Genomic DNA, 22930 nt, shown 5'->3' on the forward strand with positions numbered 1-22930 from the left:
GAGGGGGGGGGGGTTTATAAAAAAAAAAAAAAAAAAAAAAAAAAAAAAAAGTCATTATTTTAAGATAAATCAAAGAAAGTGCCCCTTTGCCAAGCTGGTAAACACTTGCTTTTGTCACCCCAAGTTGGGGGTTGAGAGTCTTCTGCCCTTAAAAGCTAGGGAAGAAATCACAGAGGGATGGCCCACCTGACACATCACAGGACGTTGTAATGTTTTTGTCCAAAAAGGCACTTAACAAGTTTACAAGAAATACAACAATGAACAATGTGGTTCTAGTTCAAGCTCAGGCTAATCAATAAGAATAGTAAGGCCCTCTAGAAGTTCACAGAGCCTCAGTGTACTCAAAAAAGAGGAAATAAATACAAGCAGTCAAAATACGGAGCAGGTTTGACCTCTCTGCTAGTCAAAAAGGCACACGTTTAAAGAGATCGTGGCTGATCACACTAGCAAATCATATACACGTAGTCTTTGTGTTTTTGAGTGGATAGCTAGGAACTTCTGAAAATACACTTCGGCTTTTTTAAATTTTTTTATTTTTTGGCTGTGTTGGGTCTTTGTTGCTGGGCACAGGCTTTCTCTAGTTGAGGCAAGCGGGGGCTACTCTTTGTTGCAGTGCGCGGGCTTCTCAGTGTCGTGGCTTCTCTTGTTGCAGAACACATGCTCTAGAGTGCAGGCTCAGTAGTTGTGGCACACAGGCTTAGTTGCTCCATGGCATGTGGGATCTTCCCAGGCCAGGGATCGAACCCGTTTCCCCTGCATTGGCAGGCGGATTCTTAACCACTGCACCATCAGGGAAGCCCTGAAAATATACATTTTTAATGATAGCAGTTTTTGCCGGCAAACGTGATAAAATAGTGTTCCTAAAAAAAGAAAAAAGTACAGGAAAGGGCTTCCCTGGTGGCGCAGTGGTTGAGAGTCCGCCTGCCGATGCAGGGGATGCGGGTTTGTGTCCTGGTCCGGGAAGATCCCACATGCTGCGGAGTGGCTGGGCCCGTGAGCCATGGCCGCTGAGCCTGCGCGTTCAGAGCCTGTGCCCCACAATGGGAGAGGCCACAACAGTGAGAGGCCCGCGTACCGCAAAAAAAAAAAAAAAAAAATAGTGTTCCTATTAGTGTGTGTGAAAATGCGCGCAGGAATTTCAGAAAGCCCCTGGGCACGGGTAGCGCCTGTGGGTCGACTGCGTTAGCAGAAGGTACACAAGACTGCACAAAGGTGACCCTCAATGTGACAAAACCAACAGAAACCCCCTCAAAGGAAGAACAAGGAAAACACGCTTACAGAAGTCTCCTATCGCAAAGAACCACGTTAATCTTTAGGCAGGCAAAGAAAAGCTAACATGTGTGTTCCGTGATCACAAATGCACATGCACACTGCTACAAGTGCATAGAAAACTCTGGAAGGAAATACGTAGAGATGGTCAACAGTAACCACTGAGGGCTTGGAGGGCCCCGGCGGGTCCTGAGCAAGGTGCTCGTGCATCTCATTCAATCCTCACAGCATCTGCTGAAGCAGCTGCTGTTGTGCCATTTGGTGAAAAGGGAAACTGAGGTGCAGTGAAGCCCCCAGTTCGCTTGTGGTCACACATAGACCCAGGTCTTAAAGCTGGGTCATTCGAGCCCCCAGCCAGCTCTCAGCCACTGTGCTACGTGGCCTCCCCCAGAGCATCAGCTTTCACTAGGGAGTAGTGAACAGAAACAAACTTAATTTAAAAGAAAATGCTGGCAGAAGACTGGAATTGGCCATGGAGCTGTGCCGGGCAGGAAGTCAACTGATATCCCATTATGCACCTTTTGTACCTTTTAAAATGTTCTATCGTGATATATTATTTATTTCCAAAAGATTAAAATCTTGGCCCTCCTGGTTTCAGAAGGCTTAGAAGGTTTAAGTGGGCCAGTGTATGTACAGGCAGAATCCTCCTCGCGTTCAGAAGCAGGAACCTCAAAACCCCTTGCTCATCCCTCGAGTCTTTTCGTCCTCAGCTATCTCTAGCCAAAGCCTGTGCACACGGAAACCAGCTCGGACTGGAAGCGAAAGCCTCCAACGAGATAGTCTGCCAGCTGTTCCAGGCCTCCCACGCTGTCAGTAAGCAGAGGGTCTTCTCTGTGCAGAAGGGACTCAATGACACAATGAGGTGAGGGGTCCGAGGCAGAGCGACAGCCGTCTCCGCATGACAGGGTCTGTCTGTTGTTTCAGCTGAGCCTCCTGTCACAGGGCCCCTGCATCATCAACCCCACTGGGATCCGTGTGTGTGTGTGTGTGTGTGTGTGTGTGTGTGTGTGTGTGTGTGTGTGTGTGTGTGTGTGTGTGTGTGTGTGTGTGTAATCAACCCCACTGGGATCCGTGTGTGTGTGTGTGTGTGTGTGTGTGTGTGTGTGTGTGTGTGTGTGTTTCTAAAACCAGTTATGCCTAAGTTATCCAGGGCTTTGAAAAGAAAAATTTCCCACATAAGTGTCTGCTCTCTCCAGTTTTCCTTTTTAAGCCTCAGACTATATTAAACCATACTAAACATCTTTCAAAAATGATGCCAAAAAAAACACCTTTTCTTTCCCACCCATCATCACACGCATCAGCGTGCGGGAGTGTGGGGGGCAGCTGCCATGTGCCTGCAGCCTCAGAAACCCCACAAACTGCCTCTTCCTGCAGGTCCATTTTCCCTCGAGGTTTGGAGATAACACACTTTTACACTCAATCACAGAACTTGTTTAGAGAGTAAAATGGAAAATGTGAATAATTTTTTAAGCTTACACCAGAGATTTCAAATACATTTTAGATTTATAATGGGCAGGCTCTGGCTGTACTGCAGCAGACAAAGCCCAGCACCTGGTAAGCTCTCTTCCCTGGAGAGGCTCCGTCTTTACTCATAGCAGGGGGTGCAGTGTCCTTGGCTCCCACATTAAATGTCACCAAGCTGCTGTGATTTTGAGTCCTGTGCCTGTGCTGGGGGTGGTGCCCCCTGCCCCACACCGTGCCCTCCCAGTCTGCCTTTCTTTTGGCGGCAGGAGCCAGGGACTGTTGCTATTCCTTTTGTGTGCTGGGGGTGGGGGTTAACATAAACTTAACCTTTCTTTTCTTTTCAAGAGCTAAAGTAGTTTTATTGCAATAATATCATTTCAGTCCCCGAGTTGAGCATCTTTACATTTTCCTCTATGTAAAGCAACAGCTGACTTTTTCTTCCTTTTTTCTATTGAGTTATAATTGACATGTAACATTAGTTTCAGGTTTAACCATTTTAAAGTGTACAGTTCCGTTGGTCTGTTTTTATAAGTCAGATCATTGAGCTTGTCAAAGGTGTCTGCGTAGGAAGCTTCCTCTTCTGCCCCTAACCCTCAAACACCTGGCCTTGCATGTCTTCCTCCCCAGCCCGTTCCCCCTTCATCCCGCCTCCTTCCTCCCCTCCCCAACTCGGCCCCAGCACTCCCTCCTTCCCTCTGCCTATGAAAGATGCTCCTGTCCAAGCTGACACCTGGAGCAGTCCCTCCTGTCTGCCTAGAATCACTCACCACCACGTTTCTTTTCTCTCTTGCTTCTCTTCTCCCCATCTCCTCTCCCTTGTGCAAAAAGGCGTTCACCATGCTTGGGCATCCTTGATGTTGCATGCAGTATCTGCTTGTGACGTCTGTGTCCCTGGCCCGGCTTTTAGCCCCGTCGAGGAGGGATCCTATGTCTGTTGGCTCTGCCGGCCCAAGTCCTCCATCACGGTTGCTGGGTGACTGAGAAGTCCAGCACACAGGCTCAGGGAATCCTGCTTTAGATGCATTCCTGGCTCTTTGCTCCACTGCGGAGGGTTGTGATAAATGACCCCATGGGTGAGAGTTCCTCAGAGAGAAGGCAGGTTTGCAGGATGATAAACTTTGACTTTTCTCCTGTCCTGTGACCTGTCCCAGGTCCACAGAGCAGACCTGCTTTGCTCCCTTACAAGTAATAACGGTCCAGGCTTATCCAGTGCCTGGGGGTCCCAGGGTGGGGGAGGCAGAGTACACATATGTGCAGCCCACTGCCTCCCAGGAACAAAGTCGGGAGTCATGGGGCCTCCCCCTTGGACAGGGTGTCTCAGCCTTGGACAGGTGCCTGGATAAGCCAGTGATGCCTAAAGTGATCGCTCACCCCTCAGGACAGATGGCCGGGCAGGAATGGGAGATGGGACACTCATGAAGGCTTGGCCTGCTTTTCAGGGATGGTGCTCTTCCCACAGGTACATTCTCATCGATTGGCTGGTAGAGGTCGCGACCATGAAGGACTTCTCGAGCCTGTGCCTTCACCTGACCGTGGAGTGTGTGGACCGGTACCTGCGGAGGCGGTTGGTGCCCCGGTACAGGCTCCAGCTGCTGGGCATCGCCTGCATGGTCATGTGCACCCGGTGAGAAGCCCCCCAGGCTGGGCCCGCAGACGGAACACAGCATGCTGGCACTGCCCAGTTCACAGGCTGGCTTTTCAGTGGAACAAGCCTTCAGCACCCCACCTCCTTATGACAGGGATTTTCATTTTAGGGGGTGCCCACGCCGAGTGGTCCTACCCACTCGGGGGTGGCAAGGCTGACCCTTGGTGTGTGGGCAGCCGCTCATCCCAACACGCGGCCTCAGGACCCAGAACGTGGCCTCTGTCGGGCAGGCTCAGGCTGGAACCCTCTTCCCCTGGCCCCTGAGGGCAACACAGCGATGAGGGAGGGTCACAGGCGGCTGCCCTTGCCAGTCCGGTTCTCAACTCTGCATCCAGAGACCTGCGTTTCATCGGTACATGGGCAGGATGCGTCCTCAGAGAGGCAGCCTACCCCTGCAGCAGCTCTGACTTTTCAGATCAGACCATTTTAAGTTTTACCTAAATCCACCTTTCCACCCAGTTTTGCCTTTGGACACAATGTGCATGGCAGTTCCCACCACACATTTTGCATTTTCTTGTTTTCCTAAAGCAGACTTCTACGTGGTCTGCTATCTCCCCTGGGCAGTGCTTTCCAGACCAACATCATTATCTGTAAGGCTTTCGAGGGAGGAACAGGCTTATTGCACACAGTGGTGTCAACTATGGAGAGACTGATTTGTCTTCTGCACGGTAACCCAGAGGCTTGTGTCACTGGGATGGTTTATCTGTTTCATGATGTCATGAAGGAGGCCCAGGTCCTGACTTGCTCTCTGCTACCTGCCATGACCCCTGAGGCCACCAGGTCCAACTTTGCAGTGAGCGCAGTCATGTGGCCATGACGGGAACTGGGAAGTGGGGTCTCTAGGTGGCTGTGGAAGCAGGGTCCGTGGGCTCAGGTCGGTGAGCAAATGCCACACGCTGTCCGGCACCTCTCATGTGTGCTCTCGGAACCTGGCGTTCCAGGTCTTGTCACCAGAGAGGGCTGAACAGACGGGTCCCCAGCCTCCCTGGATCCAAATGGCATAGTTATGTCCTTGCAATGAGAGACTGAGGTACCAGAGCACAGGCTGCTGGCAATGAGATGATAATTGCTTTAAAAGATTTTTAGAAGCCGAGATGCCCCTACATCCACTCTCAAAGCAGCACCTGCCGCTGCTCAGAGCACAGGGCTTTCGCCCGCCCCACTCACATAACATCCCCCAGCACCTGCGGTCCCTACAACTCCTGTCCTCTCTCTTGGCCCAGGCAACAGCAAACGCGGGAGCTGCAGAGTCCCCATGACAGAGCAGCCAAGGGCCCGGTCCCAGTCCACCGTTGTGTGGGGAGGTGTCCTCGGCAGGCTGCTGGACTAGCATGTTCCCTGATAGTTGGAACTGGTGGAGAGTAGAGAACAGCGTGACCACCTGCCTAAGGACAGTCCAGTTCCCATGGCCAGACCCCATGCTGGGTTCAGACCTTCAAACAACCTCTATCTCTGGTTCTGCTGGCTCATCTGCCTTCTGGGTTAAAGCTGTTTATACTCGCTCCATAGAAGCTGACACAAGGCAGGGTGAACCCTTATCCCTCAGGTCGTTAAGAGGATTGACCGATCACGTCATTCGTGGGTGTGTTTTGCAGAAACACCTGCATGCCTAGCAGTCCAGCAGCTCTCACTGCCACTGATCTGTGACACTAATCCCCCTTCCCTTCCAGCCCCCATGATAGGCTCATCTGACCTTTTCAGTTCCCCTCAGTGGCTAGGGGCAGCAGGGTCCACTCTTTGGACCCCCCCAACCCCATCACTGAAGCCTAAAGTGATCACCCCACTAAGGGGAGTGGGCTCAGTGCTCAGACCCCTTCTTAACACTCCAGGTTCATCAGCAAAGAGATCCTGACGATCCGGGAGGCTGTGTGGCTCACAGACAACACGTACAAATACGAGGACCTGGTGAGGATGATGGGAGAGATCATCTCTGCCTTGGAAGGGAAGATTCGAGTAAGTGACCACTTGCTTTTTCCTTTTGAATCAAAGTTGAGGTCACGTGAGGGCATGGAGGGGCAGAGGGTATCTGCATGGCTTTGAGCTTCCCTGCTCTGGGAAGCCCTCCTGGACCCAGAGGACACGAGGCCACAGCTGTTTGGCGTGCACAGCAGTCGGGCCAGATGCTGGGCTGACCACGCCGAGGGTGGTGTTTCTAAGGTCCAGCCTCCCCACCGAGTGGGTGGAGGGGCCCTCTGTGTGCTGAGACCCCACGTCTGCCTCCCCGTTCCCTCTAGGTCCCCACTGTGGTCGATTACAAGGACGTCCTGCTGACGCTGGTCCCCATGGCGCCAAGAACCCAGCACCTGTGCAGCTTCCTCTGTGAGCTCTCCCTGCTGCACACCAGCCTGGCCGCCTATGCCCCAGCCCACCTGGCTGCAGCCGCCCTGCTCCTGGCGAGGCTGACACATGGGCAGAGTAAGGAGCTGGTCCTCCCCACCAGCCACTCAGAACATGGGCTGAGCCAGTGGTCTGGGGGATTCCTGGAGTCAGGAGCCAGTGCTCAAATTCAAGGGGGTTGGAAGGAGAAAAAGAAGTGTGTTCATCTCCTGGAGAAGGAAACACCAGAATGGACTAAAAGCCATTGTCTAGGGGTGAGGTTAGAGACAGTTCTAGCTTAATATTTCCCACATTGTCAACAATGAGCACGCATGCTCTGTACCTGGGGCCTTTTCAACCCTGAGCCCTAGGAAACTCCATCCCAGAACCATCAGGGCTGTGGGGCATGAGTGGGCATCAGAACGGCCCCACTATTCCTGCTTTCCTCCCCAGCACAGCCCTGGACCACTCGGTTATGGGACCTCACTGGGTTCTCCTGTGAAGACCTCATCCCCTGTGTCTTAAGCCTTCATCAAAAGTGGTAAGCGTGGGCTTCCCTGGTGGCACAGTGGTTGAAAGTCCGCCTGCCAATGCAGGGGACACGGGTTCGTGCCCTGGTCCGGGAAGATCCCACATGCCGCGGAGCGGCTGTGCCCGTGAGCCATGGCCGCTGAGCCTGCGTGTCCGGAGCCGCAATGGGAGAGGCCACAACAGTGAGAGGCCCGCGTACCGAAAAAAAAAAAAAAAGTGGTAAGCGTGTAAGGAAGCAATTCCCCCCACAACCCCCCAACTGTCCCCCCACACAGAGGGTGTGTCCTTAATACCACAAGTCCAGGGGGAATTTGCTCTCACGTGAGGGCTGTCAAGACACTCAGACCTTCCCCGCGTGACCCGCGTATCTCAGGACTGACGTTTAGAAATTCCAGGGCCATGTTGCTTATTTCATACGTTTTTAACATTTGATGTGTGGGCAGCAGCTCCCCCCAACCCAAACCTAATTCCATGGACTGTGGAACATAAGAAAAAATCAGACTGTCTCCCTGACCAGCAGTAATTTCAGTCTAGGACAGGTTGGCCTCCAGCTCTGGAGTTGGCAGACCGCAGCCCCGGGCACACACCTTGGCCCTTTCCCTCGCCTCCTGTCTCAGCTTGGCTGGCAGACTCGCTCCTCCCACTCCTCAGTCTCACATGCACTCCCCACCGCATGCATATCTGCTAAAGCCCCCAGGGGCCTCCTCCTTCCTCCGCCAGGCCACACTGCCTCAGAGTCCCCTTCCCCGACACGAGGGTCTGGGTAATTCTGCCTTTCTGCCTATCCCCAGACGCTCCCTGGGAGACTTAACCACTTCCAGGATTCAGAACACATCTGAAAGCCAACCTCTGACCCGAGCCACAGACCCCCCTGCCAGCTTGTCCACGCCAGGCCATTCCTCCTCATAGATTTCATTTGGTGCTTGGTGGACAAGGCCCCAGTCATCCTATCAGAGCCCTCAGGCCAGCCCATTTCTGCTTCTCTGTCCCTGCATCCCAGCGGCTCTTGGGGCCAATGCACTTTCTTCACCTGCCCATGGTCATTGCCCCAGCCGCCTCCTGGATTTCCACAGGGCAGCCTCTGAACACGACACTTCTGCTTACAGCTTGAGGATGAGATCAGAACTTGGGCACGAGTCTAGAGATTCCTCTGACCAGCCCCTCTGGCCCGTCTGCCACTTCTCCCCCTCCCCGCTAACACGGGGAGCCTGTCAGCATTTCCTGGGGTAGTGTGTGCAGCCCGTTTCTCCTGCAGGGCCCAGACCTCGTCGCTGGTGGACGGGAGCATGGGTGACGGTGGCAGGTCAACACGTGTCTGCCCCCGAGGCTGCTCAGACCAGTGCAGGGTCGGTGCCTGACCAGGCTGCCAAAAGCTGCTGCTTGGCTGCCTTCCTACACCCATCCCCCGCCCCCCACTGAGTTGTTTTTTTTTTTTTTTTCCCAATCTGGAAATTCACTAGCTGAGAGAGGTGACAGAAACCCAATCCAGATAAACTGGAAACATATTTATTTACCAACGAAACTTTTTGTTAAAGTGTACAATTCAACAGGCTCTTGGTATATTCAGAATTGTGCAGCCATCACCACAAACCACAATCTATTCGAGAACATCTTCCCCACCCTCAAAAGAAACCCCGCCCTTGCTACCTATTACCTTCATGTTTCCCCTCCCCACCAGCCCCCAGCAAACACTCATCTATTTCCTGGCTCTTTCTGTTCTGGATGTTTCACCAATATGGAATCGTACAACTTGGGGCCTTTTGTGACCAGCCTCTCACCTACATAATGTTTCCACTGTACAAATAGCCCACTGGATGGAGGGACCACATCTTGTTTATTCAGTCGTGCACTGATGGACATTTGGGGTTTTTCTACCTTCCAGCTGTTGCGAATAGTGCCGCTGTGAACATATGTGTCCAGGTTTCTGTGTGGATCTCTGTTCCCCTTTCTCCTGGGGATGCACTTGGGGGTCATAGGTGACTCGAGGAACCGCCAGACTGTGCACAGCAGTGCTGGGCTTCACTCCCATTGCTGGGCTGGTTTTGAAAATGTCTTGTCCCCTCTCACTTCAGTGAGTGGAGGCTAAAGATGGGAGCCTTTGGGGTGGAGGTGCCAGCACCGTCTGCCCCCCACTACCCCTCACGTGTCCCTCTGTCGGCAGCTTCCATGATGATGCCCCCAAGGACTACAGGCAGGTCTCTCTCACCGCCGTGAAGCAGCGATTCGAGGACAAGCGATATGAAGAGATCAGCCAGGAAGAGGTGCTGGTGGGTGCTAGGGAGCGGGGGGTCCCCGTCTGCCCCTCGGGGCTTCGGCCCTCCCTCTGACCCCGGCTTCCCCTCAGGTGCTGAGCTATGGCCAGTTGTGTGCAACTCTAGGGGTGAAACAAGAGAGCCCAGAACCCGCGTCTTTCCTAAGCACAGGGGACATTCACACCTTCCTCAGCTCTCCCTCTGGAAGGAGAACCAAGCGGTGAGTGAGCCCTGCGGGCCAGGCCTGGGTTCCCTCGTGACCTGTGCAGCCATCGGGGCTCATGAGGAGCAGCAGGGAGAGAGCAGATCCTCAGAAAACTGAAGCTGCGGTTGGTAGTCTCCACTGCCTACAGTACCGTCTCCTTTCCCCAGTGTGGCTTTCTGGCTCCAGCCTGGCTCCCTGTGAGGGATGGTGGTCTTGAGCACAGGTTGAGCCCGCTCAGGCTCTGGCCCTGCCCCACGCCCGGTGTGAGCCATACGGGACTGCTCTGCTCCACCACATTGTGGCACTCCCTGCACTCCAGCTGTGCCCTCATTGTGTGCATCCCTTTTATCCCCGTCTCTTCCATCTCAGTGTCCCAGCTGTACTGCCTGGAATAACCTCCCCCTCCACCTCACCCACCTAAAGAACTCCTATCCATCCTACAAAGTCCAGATGAGCAGGAATCTCGCCATGGTGCTGGCCCTGTCTCTGCGAATCTGCCCTGAGCTTCTGAGGGCAGTTCCTGGGTGGCTGTGTTGTCCCTGCTCACAGCACATGGGGGCAGGGTCAGGCAGGTGCCAAGAACCAGACTGGGCCTCCCAACACTGCTGCCTATGACACGGCTCCCGGCTCTCCCACCGCACAGGAAACGGGAGAACAGCCTCCAGGAGGACAGGGGCAGCTTTGTCACCACGCCGACCGCAGAGCTGTCCAGCCAGGAGGAGACACTGCTGGGCAGCTTCCTGGACTGGAGCCTGGACTACTGCTCCGGCTACGAGGGCGACCAAGAGAGCGAGGGCGAGAAGGAGGGCGATGGTGAGTGCCAGGGCTGGAGAGTACCCAGTGCTGCCCCAGAGGGAACAGCGGGCAGGAGGGCCCCCAGCCTGAGCTGCAGGAGAGTGTGTCCGGACACAGGTAGACATGAGAGAGCAGAGCCCCTGGAATACCAGCCCACACACAGGGAGGATAGGATGTGGGCCCAACCTGCGCCCAGCTCCAGCTGGACCTGTGCTGGTGGAAGGACCTCACCAGGTCAGGGACAGAGAAATAGACCTTTTAGAAGGTTGTGTGAGATGTGCCCCCTGCTGGGCTCTGTCCCTCAGGCACCCATCTAGGGCAGGCTGCAGGAGGCTCTGTCCCCATGTCTCATCAGCCATCTGCACAGGAAGCCCAGTTCGACAGCTTCTGTTATTTTCCAACTGCTATTTTTTTGTCCACTCAGGGGATTAACTAAATTATTAGATGGCCAGTTTGTTGTCACTTCCTACTGTCCCCTAAGTCACATTGGGTATTACCCCAAGTTTGAAAGGAGACACTTCACCCCCAATTTCTTACGTAAAGGAAAGGGGACTGTCCAGCGAGGTTCAGGATGTGCGGCTGAGAGCTGGACCCTGGGCTCCCCTTGGTCCTGACCGAGCACGGGGTCACCCTGATGCTCAGGCTATGGCCTGACCTCTCCCCCATCTCCCATAGTGACAGCTCCCAGCGGTGTCCTCGATGTCACTGTGGTCTACCTGAACCCGGAACAGCACTGCTGCCAGGAATCAAGCGATGAGGAGGCCTGCCCGGAGGAGGAGGGGCGTCAGGACACACAGGCGTCAGCACCAGGCAGCCAGACACCTTGGACCCCAGGGCTCGAGCGCCCTCTGTGCAGCAGGAGGGGGGCAGGCAAGGACATAACGACCTCAGGGTACTCCTCTGTCAGCAGCACAAGTCCCACAAACTCCGCAGATGGCTTGGGGGGCCTTGCCCGATCTACCTCAGTACTGTCCCCGGGCAGCGACTTGAACACACAGCCTTGCCACCATCACGCGAGGAAGTCGTGTGTACAGTGTCGTCCCCCAAGCCCCCCAGAGAGCTGTGCTCCCCAGCAACAGGTGAAGAGGAAAAACCTGTCCGCCCACAATGAGGAGGAGGAGGACATGAACTTGGGCTTTTTGAAGCTGTGAGTGTGTCAGTGCGTTTGCTGCAGTGAATGTTGGCTGAAGTGAATGTTTGCTGAGACAGGGCTGCTGTTGCACTAGCAAGGGGGAGGGGGGCACTGGAGATGGATCCCTGTAGACCCCTGGTGGCAGTCACACAGAATAGAAAGGAGAACTTGGGGCAGTAAGTTTCTTTCTCTAGGGGAGCCCATTGTGAGCCATCAGAATGTCTAAATCACAACAAAAACTCAGTTCCTTCTCTCTGGAAAGTTTAGCCTCAAAGCAATCATGCCATACTGTGTGAAGCCTATTTCTCTGTCCCCTCCCATGTTTGTCCTGCTTTCTCTGGGAAACTTAAGCCCACGTCCTGAACTTCCCAGCCCCACGGAGCCCCAGGCACCCCGGGAGCTGAGAGCTTTCACAGCTGAGAACATGTGTGACCCAGGTATCCTGGCACAGCTCACCCCCTCCCACATTTATCTGGTTCGGGGTTCCAGGGGGAGCCAATAGCTCTGAGCACACCATCCCTGCGCCCACATTGGCCTGCCCTGCCCCAGGCAGCCGTTCCTTTCCTCACTGGGTGGTGGGTCCTATCGTGAGGGAACTCTGCCCCGCGGATCGTTTCGGACTGCGTGTGAATACCGGGCGAGTGGGCCCTGACATTTTTGCAGGCCAGGGCCTTGATGTCTTGGTCACAGGCTCTCTTCCTCCCATATTCTCAGCTCATTTTAGAAATCTGCCCCTTCTCCTGTGATGGTTTGTCTGTGTCCCCAACAGATGATGTCCGTATGAACATCGTAATGTCTGGGCCATTTCTTTCCCTGTCTTTATTTCCATCCTCCATCCCTCTAAGATAAAAAACAAAAGAAAAATTAAAAATAGAAGGTATGAGGGCTTTCCTGGTGGCACAGTGGCTAAGAATCCACCTGCCAATGCAGGGGACACGGGTTCGAGCCCTGGTCCAGGAAGATCTCACATGCCGCAGAGCAACTAAGCCCGTGCGCCGTAACTACTGAGCCTGTGCTCTAGAGCCCGTGAGTCACAACTACTGAAGCCTGCGCGCCTAGAGCCCGTGCTCCACAGCAAGAGAAGCCACCACATCAAGAAGCCCGCGCACCTGAAGGAAGAGTAGCCCCCGCTCGCCGCAACTAGAGAAAAGCCTGCGCACAGCAACGAAGACCCAGCACAGCCAAAAATAAATAATAAATAAAATAAATTTTTAAAAAAACATTAAATATATAAGGTATTAATTTTTTTTTAATTCTCAACATTATTTAGGCTCAACTAAAAAAAAGAAAATTCGATTCAAACCCCTCAGTGCTATCCTGACACTGTATGCAAAACCAATTTTCCCAGAGAGGTTAGCCAGAAAAAAAATTAAATGTCATTTGTAACATCTGAGGTGACCAAGATACAGAAGAGCAAGAGTCAGAGGACCTGTTTGTTGGGTGAGGGTAGATCTGCTGTGAGTTCCTGAGAATAATGACCACAGGGACTTGGGATCTGATGAAGACTGACCCTGACCTCTCTCCCCTGCTGACACACTCACCCTGCTGATAGCTTTTTTTTTTTTTTTTTTGGAAAAAGAAATGTTTTATTCCTCTTTGCGCAGAACAGTATATGAAGGTGGCTATCATCCTGACTCCGTACATCTCTTACACAAAAATGCCCCCTCCGGGATGCCCAGTTATCCGCCCACTTGGAGAACTGGCAGTTAGTGGGTGGGGGGCAGGACGCTAAGTCTCAGGAAGGTTTCTTGTGACATTTTTGTGGGAAGTTTTGGGTCAAGGGGAGAGATGACCCAACAGTGGGTGTCCCATCCTCCGTCTTCCTGGGGAAAGCCAAATCCCAAAGGTCTTCTGAAGAAAGGCACCTCTCTCGGCGACCTAGGGAAGGGAGGCGCCCAGACCTACTTCCCGGATGTAAGGCTGAGGCAGAGGGAGGACAGGGTTAAGCAGCAGAGATCACAGACCCAAGGCAGAGGATTGAGGTGCCTGTGGGAGAGAGAAGCGGACTGAGAGAGCCCAGAGGCCCAAGTCATAAATTCCACCCTGTCCCCAGTTCTGAGCAGAAACTCTTCTTCCCAAGACTGGAATGGCGTTTTAGATCAAGGACTGGCTTTGCTCCAGGGCACACACAGGGCAAGCCTGGCAGAGCTCGCAGGGGTAGTGAAGGTGGAAAGTTAAGGTATCAGACGGAGAGACAGACACTCCCACACCGAACACTCACAGACCACAGCAGTTTTGAAGCTATCAGCCAGGATCAGGGTAAAAAATGCAGCTGTGTCTGAAATACAGAATTTTATAAGCCCTCTCCAATAAAATTTAAATCACTGCTCCTTCCACTCTGTCCCCTGACTATGAGCTGTTCCCAATCTTTTTTCCAAGGCTGGAGGCCTGGGCAGTAAAAAGGAATGGGAGAAAATACCGAGTCCAGCAAGCGGGACTGTGGCTGAGACTTCATATGCCTCTCCCCACCCGCACTCCTTCTATAGAAAAGAATTCTCTCTCTCTCCCCTTGCTGAGCATATGGACTGTTGGGATGAAGGCCGGGTAAAGGCAAAGGGAGGAAAACACTCAGCACATTCTTTCTCCTGCTTTGATCTTAAGTGTAGCTGCAGCAAAGGGCACAGAAGTGGAGGAGAAAATATGGGGGATAGGAGAGCATGGGAGTATAATCCAGTCGAGCAAGGAAGAGGGTGCTTCCCCTGCCCTGTGTCCAAATCTGCTAAGAGCTTTACTCCCAGGACTGCAAAAAAGAGTGAGAAGGAACGGGAAGTGTATACGGGTTTGCGAGGGGGCAACCACAGAAAGGATGGAGATTTAAGGATCCCTGTTATCCCCGAGATGACCCTGAGAGCATCAGTTGTGGGGCTGGATGAGAAGTTACAGCAGACTTGTGGATTTTTTGAGGGAGTGAGGAGCCAGGAACAGTGGGGTCTTCACCAAAGGAGTGACCACTTGATCTGTTCTTTGGCTGACTGCAGCACCTGAGACACGGTCTGCTCCGTAAGGGGTACATCTTCTCCCCTTAATGCCACCCAGTGTACCACTTGCTGGGGATCGCTCTCCAGGATCACCCCTCCGTCTACGATTTCATCCACAGCCAAGAAGAGCCCCTCCATGTTCTCCAGCAGAGCTCGCTTTTCTACATTTTTCCTTAGCATCTGGCTCAAGGAGTCAAAGAGGCAATTCAGAACAGCCATGAGCATCAGCTCATTTTCACAGGAGCTGCCGATCACATAGAAATAGAGATCGATGCTGCTTTTGTATACCACTGTCAGGCCTTCCAAGAGGGCAATTTCACTGTCAGTCCGGTGAGTCTTGTTGAAAATGTTCTTCTCAAAGGCCTTTTGCTCCTTGATACTGGGGTAGGTGTCGTCATAGTACTTGGCAAAAAGTCGATCTCCATCATTGTCCAGAATCAGGATGGCTTTGACAGTATACAAGTAGGGTTCCAAAATCAGCGCCTCCATTTTGCCCCACAGCTGGTGCCGACGTGGAGCCCTGCTGATAGCTTTTGCTTCCTCTCGAAAATGTCAGAAAGAACCACTTAGCCAGGAGTGTCCCCCAAATGCTCTTGAACCAAAACGACAGGGACAGGGAGATGCTAACTCCGTGAGGCTTTTCTGGGTGTTGATTTCCCTGTAGGAGCTCTTTTTGCTACTGTAGTAGAATTCTGACCATCCTGGGTCAGACATGGTTGAGTAAGGGAATCCCAGCATAGGGATTGCAGACCTCCCTGTTGACTGTGTGCCCCTAGGCATGTGTGAGCCTCAGTTTCCTCATCTGTAAGATGGGGCAATAATACCTACCTCACAGGGGTGTTGTGAGGACTAAATGTGATGAGGGTAGTAGCAGCCATGTGATGTGCATGACTGAACTGCCTTCTCCCACTCCAGTGGGGATCTAGTACCACCTGACCGTGGGGTGGGGTGGGCTCTCCCTGCATCTTCTAAGCACTGACTGAAGCCCTCTTCCCTCCCCTCCTACCTCACACAGAATCTCATTTTAGTCAGAATGCTGTCAGCCTCCCCGCACTAGGCAAGAAAACAAGCCACTACCGATGGAGGGGCCCACCCTAAGGGCAGTCCCAGGGCTGCCTAGGTCCTCACCCCCTTCTCCTCTGCCTGGCACCCTCAACTCCCCTCCTTTGTGTCTCTGTCCTCTGCTGCAGCACCTTCCTATCAGCACTGTGAAATGGACACCTTGCCAACTTGAAACAACCCCTCCCAGGTTTGTCACCCGTCCTGCTCTCCCCTGAGATTTCTTGGCCCCTGAGGGGTTGGCATTCATCTGTTTTTCCTGTTATCTCCAATTACAGTGGACCCTGCTGCCCGAACCACTCCTCCCAGCCAGCATCTGTCCCTACAATCCCTCCTCGCCAGGTGTCTCCTGATTCTCTGAAGGCCCCGTTCCCCCAACCCGCAGACATTCCCTCCTGGGATAGCCTCCTGTGGCTTCTGTGACACCAGGCTCTGCTGTCCCTCCACCTCTCTGGGCTCCAGCTCCCCGTCACCTGTCCCCATCCATGTACACCTGCCCCACCTTGGACCAGCTCGCCCAGGCCCATTGCTCCATGTGCCAAATCCTTGGCTCCTGGGCTTCATCCGCCTCCGCCCAGGTGCCCACTGATGCCTCCCCTGGATGTCATCACCTCACCAACATATCCAAAAGTGGACACTCCCTCCTCCCTTGTCCCTGCTCCCAACACACATGTAATCCTCACTTCTATCGACTGCAGTAAATACTTACTGGGCCACTCCATGTGCCTTGCCTTGTGCTAGGTGGCCCGGGGTCAGCAAGGCAGCAGGGCCCTGCTTTAGAGCGCCTTCACTACAAAGACGAAGCCAACCGTTAAGCGATCACAGGTGCCACCATCTACCCGGTTATCCAACCCAGAAGCCTGCGCGTCACCCGAGGGCCTCACCCGTGTTCCCTCCGCTGCTCCCAGGCCGAGCTCAGAACCGGAGTCACGGCTTGGACCCCGCGGGAAATGGGGGTCCTTGAAGCGGGATCGTCATCGGGTAGGGCGGGCCCTGAACTCTGGGCTCAGAATTGGGCAGTCCGGCCGGAAGGGGCGATCTTCTAGGCCGGAAGGGGCGGGATTTGGCGGCGGCGGCAGATCGCGAAGAATGGATACCACCTTCACGTTGCTGGCTGGAAGCTTGCGCCGGTGGGTCCCGCGCCGCTGGAGGGGGCGGGAGGCTGCGCGGCCCGAGGCTGGCCAGGGTGCTGAGCCTCTGGTGCGTCCTTTCCAGGCTAGTGGCCGAGCTGCGTGACGCCCTGGACTCCTGCGCCGAGCGACAGCGGCAGCTGGAGCGGAGCCTGCGAGTCTCCCGGCGGCTGCTGCGTGCCTGGTACGCGGACCCCGGGACCACCCGGCTAGGCCTCCCTCGGGCCGTCAGAACCCCGCTTAGCGACCCCGGGCCGGGCGCTCACTTCGGAGTTGCGGGTTGTCAGTGCTCCCCGCTTTTTGTGCAGGCTCTGAGACTGCGGGTCTGCCCCTAGGCCAGGCGGCCCTGGGGGCCTGTTGGGCCCTGGCCGTGCCACGGCTGCCTTGTGTCTTCACAGGGAACCAGCCGAGACCCTGGCTCCGGAGCCAACCCCAGGGCCAGAAACTAATGAAGAGGCCCAATCTGCAGGTAAACCTCAGCCATCTACCTTCTCCAGGTGCCGCCTCTGGCCTGTCTTCAGACATGAAGTGGTGAGGGACCTCTGCATGACTCTTGGTTTTTGCAGCATGCATACCCAGCCCGCAAGACCTCAAGGAGCTGGAGCTTCTGACCCAGGCACTGGAGAAGGCTGTACGGGTGCGAAAAGGCATATCAAAGGCTGGAGAAGGAAACAAGGCCCCCAGCCTGAAGTCTGGGTCCATTGCCACTTCCCCTGCCACCAGAGCCTCTGCCCCACCCAGGACCTCACACAGGGCTGGCAGCCGTGCATCAGAGACAAAACCTCCTAGGGGCATCCGCCAAACCAGGGTGCCTACCAAGGACCTCCCTGAGTGCAGGCTTCTGTCAGTGGGGGATCAGGCCTGTATGGGGCAAGGGGCTGGAGACACCAAGCCTAAATCAGGCCTCAGGAACGAACAAATAGTCCTGTCAGCTGCTTCTCAGGCCCCAGAAGCTTTTACACTCAAGGATAAGGGGTAGGTTTCCCAGACCCTCACTAGAGGAACTACTGTCTCTACCTGATCAGATCCTGGGCAGCAGCAGGAGTCTGGGTTTGGGGTGACAGGAAGGGCAGGGCATTGAGCTGGATGTGGGCCAGGGGAACCCCAGGATGCCACCCCATGAGGGGTGGCAAGCCCAGAAGCTGGCAGAGTGGAACAGCTGGCTGTGAAGGTGCCATGTTTGATGCACTGGGGCATGACCTGTGCCCTATCCACTTATCCACCCAGCCGCAGGGCTCCACATGAGCTCTCGAAGGCCTGGGCTCTGCTTTCTCTTCTCTCTGCCAGGTGGTACCTGGACTGGGCTGGCTCCTGTGGTCACCCTGGAAGCCCTGTCTGAGGGGTGGGTGAGCTTCATCTCTCACTGGGCTCTGAGTAGGGAGTGGGGCCTGCAGCCCCCAGAGTGAGACAGAGCTGCTCTGAGCACCGGCTTCCCTGACAGGATCCTGCTGCAGCTGCCTGAGGCCTTCAGGAAAGCGGCTTCCCGGAATTCCCGGTGAGGCTGAGTCTTGTGGCTGGGTGAAGGGGAGGGGAGACCAGGGGAGTGTGGGCAGCAGGGAGGCTGAGGCTTCCCACTGGTAAGACTTCCCACGGGTCCCTTGGCTTTCTTTGCTGGGTGGTGACACTCCACATTAGGAGAGTCAGCCTCCCTAGGACGGCTGTAGTCACCTTAGACTCAGCCAGCAGCTTCTGAGGCCCCAAGGCACTTAGTGTCTCCAAGTCCCCATTTGTCTTCCTTGTGAAGATGACAATAATAGTACCAGCTTCTAGAGGTGTTGTAGGGGTTAAACAAGGTGGTGCCTTTTCGGGTGTTTGTGCTGTGCCTGGTACAGAGCCAGCATCCAAAGCTCTTACCAGACATTTTGGTCACCAGTCGCTGCTGGCTCCTCTCCCCTTTTTCCTTGAATTCTGTCCTAGCATTTCCCAGAGTGGGTCAGCTCTGTCCCCTTTTCATGGACAGTGTCCCCCTCGGTTCCCCAGGACACCCAAAGGCCCCTCCTGACATTCAGTAGAGCCAGACACCCCAGGCTGGGGCTGCTACCCTGGCCCTTGCCTACTTCTCGTGGCCCAGCCCAGCTGGCTGTAGTAACCACGTTGCTTTCTGGTTTGTGGGCTGTGCATGTGTGTATCCCAGCCTGTGGGCCCAGCTCAGCTCTACACAGACCAGTGATTCTGTGGATGCTGCTACCACCGCCAAAATGCAGTTCCTCCAGAAAATGCAGACAACTGTATCCTTGCGGGGCTTGGGGGAGTGAGGGGTGGGGGCCAGAGGTTCTGTCTCTAACTGGTGAGTCTGAGGAGGAACAACTCCAGGAAGGGCCAGAGCTACTCCAGGACCCAGCCCTTGGGGAAAGCGGAGGGGCCTGACCACAGGGGACTTTCCATGACCCGCATGCAGTCAGGCTGGCCTGGCCCCAGGCTCAGTGCCACCGAGGTGGAGGCAGAGGTGCGGCACCTGCAGAAGGCCTGCTTGCTGCTAAGACTTCGAATGGGGGAAGAGCTCATGGCAGGTTAGTGGGCCCTTAGTTGTGTCTCTGGTCAGGGTGGGGAAGGCTTCAGGACCGGCGTGGACCTGGCCTGCTCCCCGTGGCTCTCGTGTAGACCCCCAGGACTGGATGCAGGAGTACCGCTGCCTGCTCACCTTGGAGGAGCTGCAGGCCATCGTGGGGCAGTGTCTCCACAGGCTGCGGGAGCTATGCACAGGTGAGGCCTGCCCCGCCCGTGCTGAAGTCTGGGGTCAAAGTCCTCTAGCCACGGGGTGGTGTTGGGACTTTAACAGCAGCTTGGGAGCGGAGGCAGGCGGGCAGGACGGTCCTTCCCTGTGTCACCCCCACTGCATTCTGAGTTCTCTGCAGTTGTGCTGTGGAGCTGGCCAGCACAGCACCCCTGCTCCAATTTCTCTCCCGACACACAGACCCCACCACTCCTAGTAGCTTACTTATTTATCCAGTTATTGAAAAAGTGCCTTGTGACAATCAGAGAGGTACTGGCAGATGCCTGGTATTGCAAGAGTTAGTTGTTTATGGACAATAGGGCTTCATACAGGAGGCAAGGGGAGACTTTGCACCCCCTTAAAGGGGCCTGGGGAGGAGGTGCCTGGCTTGTGCCCTGTGAGGCCATATCCTCTGTCCTCGCAACAGTGGTGGAACAGCAGCTGGGGCCGTGGCCTGAGGGGAGGTTCCCCAGGGCCTCCTTGCCCTGTGGAGGAGGAGCAGACCCTATCTGGAGCCCCCAGTTGCTTCTCTACTCTAGTACCCAGGAGCTGCAGACCCTGGCGGCCCTCAGGCTGCGGGTGGCCATGCTGCACCAGCAGATCCACCTGGAAAAGGTACTTCTAGAGTAGGGAGTGGGTGACTGAGTGTCGGGGAGCCGTGGGCCCTGGGGAGGACTCTAGGTCTGGAGCCTCATGAGGGCTTGGCCTCAAGAGCCTATCTGTGCTCCTCCCGCCAAGACCCACCAGGGAAGGGTGGGAGCTGCTGGGCCTGTGCCCCTGTGAGGGTGCTGGAGCTTCTGGAGAAGGGATGGGCTGGGGAATGGTGCCTCAAAGCCGGCCCTGGTTTGAGCCCTCCTCTGGGGGCCCTGGGCCAGATGGGACAGGGCCCCCTTGAGACCTTGGTCCTGCACCACCCACCAGGTCCTGATGGCCGAACTCCTCCCCCTGGTGAGCAAGCAGGAGCCGCTGGGGCCACCCTGGCTAGCACTGTGCCGGGCTGTCCACAGCCTGCTCTGTGAGGGAGGCCAGCGCTTCCTCACCATCCTACGAGAAGATAAGCCTGCTGACTGAGCCCTTCCCATGGCCATGCCCACCCCCAGTCCCCCAGAACCCTGCAGCAAAGGCAGGCTGGCTCTGCCTCTAGCCTGACTGTCGGTGAGAGCCCCCCTTCCCTAGGAGGAATCAAATGAATGGGCATTGAGGGGATTTTCACTGGTATAGTGAGCCAGGGGCCCAGAGATGCCTGTACCCCCTTAGGAAACCAGGTTTCCAAGGGGCGGGGACTGCCCCCTGGCTCTTCCTGAGGAACTTAGGGCCTTTCTAATGGCTGCTAAACCTGCTGGTCAGGGCTCAGCTTGGCTTGGCTTTCCACAGGCTCAGGAGACCTGAGACTGGTGGGGGCTTTTCTTAGCTACTTCTGTTTTCTCTTGCTGTACACTTAAAAGCTACTTGTGTGACATTAAAACTACTTGAGAAAGTTTATATATTTAAATCATACCAAGGTGCGACTTGGTGCATGTTTGTTTTCTTCTTTGTGTTTATTATATACCAAGAATATATCAAGTATATTTACCAAGAATAGGCATATCCCTTGTGTACTGAAGGGAGGGGGCAAAGCCACTCAAGGTGGGCTGCCCTGGGGACTTGCCTCATACACTGGCCCTAGCATACCTGTAACCTCTCCCCACAAGTGCCTACATTTGTACCGGGCTTATTATCAAAAGACAAAAAAGCCACAAGCCAGTATTGCAGTGGACGGCCACTGTCTGCCCACAGCCATCTTTCCTGGCACCCATGCCCACCACCTGCTCCTGTGCCATTGCTGTGGCTGATGTGGGCCCCCCATACTGAGTCCACCCCTCCCCTGCTCCACTGTCATTTCCAAGGCTCCTACCTCCCCTGTTGAAGGAGCCACTGTTTCTTGGAAGGCAAGAAAGTGTAGAGGTCAAGGTCACAGCCTCTGGGTTTACAGGTCACACACCTTGGGTTTACATCATGACTTGTTTGTTGCTCTGGGACTTCCAGCAAGATTCTTGAAGACTCTGAGCCTCAGTTCCCAGTGTTGTCCCCACTGTCATACTGGGGTAGTGGTTATTACCACTGGGCTGAAGATGAATAAGATGGTGTTAGATGCTTCACAGCTCTGCACCCTGGTGAGGGCTTCGAGGCAGCAGTGTCCCTTTCATGAGCCTTTAGTGAGCACCTGTGTGGACCAGGCACAACCCTCAGAGCTAGGGCAGTAGCCCTTTGTGTGGACAGTGATGTGTGAGACCAAATAACACCTTCTGCCCTGAGAAGCCCAGGCCCAGGAGGCAGATGACTCCTGGAGAAGGCCAGGTTTTCTGCAAGCCTGATGGAGTGCTGCAGGTATGGGGGATGAACTGGGTGAAGTTGAAGCCGCCTCAGGGTAGCCCCACCCTGCAGGAAGCCCTACTTGTAAAGGGCCCCACAGTCCAACAGGCCAGAAACCTTGGACATGGAGTCCCAGGTCCTTGGGGCTGCTGGGGACCAGATGACAGACCAAAGTAGAAAATGAAAAATCAGGGCCCTCACTGCACTGAGGGGGCCTCCAGGGAGTGGAACTCCAGAGCAGGAAACCCAGGGAAGGGGGAGAAAGAGGGAGGGAGCCTGAGGTACAACCACCTCCTGCTGCCACTCCACTGCTGCCTCCAGAGCTTATGTCCAGGTGCTGGGATTTGGAGGAACCCTTAATCTCCAGGGCAAATCCCACACCCCCCCCCCGTTACTGGCCACCCCAGAATCCGTAGCAGGTGGTCTTCACTGCAATTATTTCACCCACTGGTTCTCTTAGTTTATTGTGCACTTTATTGTCAGGGATGCTGTCCACCTGCATGTCTAGCTAAGCGCAGATGGGCACCCAGAGGTTGTTGACTCAGTGACCCACCTGGCCGGTCCTGGGCACTGGTGGTGTCCTGCGGACCTCTGTGGGCACCTGGGCCTTCATGGGCAGGGAGGTGCCAGCAGATAACATGAGGGGAGAGATCTGGGTAGGTCCCAACACAAGGCTCCCAAAGCAGAAAAGGGAGACCCCCTGCGAGTTAGCGCCCGCCCACCTCGATTCCACACCACGCCAGGAGGCTGCAGCGAAGAACCGTCCCCGTGGCGTCACTGCATCGCCGGCCAATCTACTCCGACGTGGCGGGCAAGCGGGGCTGCAGGGGGCGCCCACACCCACCCGGGGCGGAGACCCCGCTTCAGTAGCATGAGTGCAGCCGAGCGCCCGCCCCCTGCGCCTGCCGAGGCCCCTGAGCCCCGCGGGGCCCTACGCTCGCTGCTCTTGGCCACCGGCGTCGCGGGGGGCTCTTGGCCGCGCTGCGTCCTGCCGTTCGGCGCCTTGGTTCTGCTTGCAGGCGCCGCTGCCACGGCCATCACCTTCTCGCAGCGCGGACCCCGCCTGGACCTGGCCCAGGGCTGGGCGCG

The 22930-nt window shown here is 55.3% G+C and overlaps 3 protein-coding genes and 1 pseudogene across 5 annotated transcripts in view; 3 read left to right on the forward strand and 1 right to left on the reverse strand.

The window, feature by feature from the left end:
- CCNF (cyclin F) overlaps positions 1-12510 on the forward strand; it is a 19892-nt gene extending 7382 nt beyond the window's left edge. The window contains exons 9-17 of the mRNA XM_024759779.1: positions 1980-2131; positions 4193-4357; positions 6208-6331; positions 6613-6793; positions 7148-7235; positions 9387-9486; positions 9570-9697; positions 10326-10495; positions 11153-12510. Coding sequence (XP_024615547.1) covers positions 1980-2131; positions 4193-4357; positions 6208-6331; positions 6613-6793; positions 7148-7235; positions 9387-9486; positions 9570-9697; positions 10326-10495; positions 11153-11628 — 1584 coding nt within the window. The 3' untranslated portion in view covers positions 11629-12510. The remainder of the gene's footprint in view (positions 1-1979; positions 2132-4192; positions 4358-6207; positions 6332-6612; positions 6794-7147; positions 7236-9386; positions 9487-9569; positions 9698-10325; positions 10496-11152) is intronic.
- Positions 12511-13169: 659 nt separating this feature from the next.
- LOC112409554 (coatomer subunit zeta-1 pseudogene) lies at positions 13170-16106 on the reverse strand (annotated as a pseudogene). Its single transcript, XR_003005164.1, has one exon. The product of XR_003005164.1 is annotated as a coatomer subunit zeta-1 pseudogene (transcript).
- A 599-nt stretch (positions 16107-16705) lies between these two features.
- TEDC2 (tubulin epsilon and delta complex 2) lies at positions 16706-20986 on the forward strand. Of its 2 annotated transcripts, none has more exons than XM_024759803.1 (10): positions 16706-16776; positions 16862-16960; positions 17175-17245; positions 17343-17751; positions 18218-18271; positions 18911-19004; positions 19175-19286; positions 19378-19479; positions 19917-20104; positions 20411-20986. In XM_024759803.1, the coding sequence occupies exons 1-10, from the start codon at positions 16736-16738 to the stop codon at positions 20558-20560; spliced, it is 1320 nt and encodes a 439-aa protein (XP_024615571.1). In that variant the 5' UTR covers positions 16706-16735; the 3' UTR covers positions 20561-20986. The 2 variants fall into 2 exon arrangements, with proteins under 2 accessions (XP_024615571.1, XP_024615572.1); XM_024759804.1 differs by having other exon boundaries at positions 20029-20104; positions 20411-20552.
- A 1726-nt stretch (positions 20987-22712) lies between these two features.
- Positions 22713-22930, forward strand: part of NTN3 (netrin 3) — a 6518-nt gene continuing 6300 nt past the window's right edge. The window contains exon 1 of the mRNA XM_024759616.1: positions 22713-22920. Within this exon, the coding sequence (XP_024615384.1) occupies positions 22713-22920 (208 nt within the window). The remainder of the gene's footprint in view (positions 22921-22930) is intronic.

The sequence above is a fragment of the Neophocaena asiaeorientalis genome, unplaced genomic scaffold (genome assembly GCF_003031525.2).
Source record: "Neophocaena asiaeorientalis asiaeorientalis breed wild unplaced genomic scaffold, Neophocaena_asiaeorientalis_V1.1 scaffold254, whole genome shotgun sequence".
NCBI lineage: Eukaryota > Metazoa > Chordata > Mammalia > Artiodactyla > Phocoenidae > Neophocaena > Neophocaena asiaeorientalis.

Bases quoted from the DNA above. Each gene is read 5' to 3' on its own strand.
- TEDC2 (XM_024759803.1), top strand. From the start codon at position 16,736: ATGGATACCACCTTCACGTTGCTGGCTGGAAGCTTGCGCCG. The intron at 16,777-16,861 runs GTGGGTCCCGCG...CGTCCTTTCCAG, and splicing joins CTGGCTGGAAGCTTGCGCCG to GCTAGTGGCCGAGCTGCGTG. The intron at 19,480-19,916 runs GTGAGGCCTGCC...TCCTCGCAACAG, and splicing joins GCTGCGGGAGCTATGCACAG to TGGTGGAACAGCAGCTGGGG.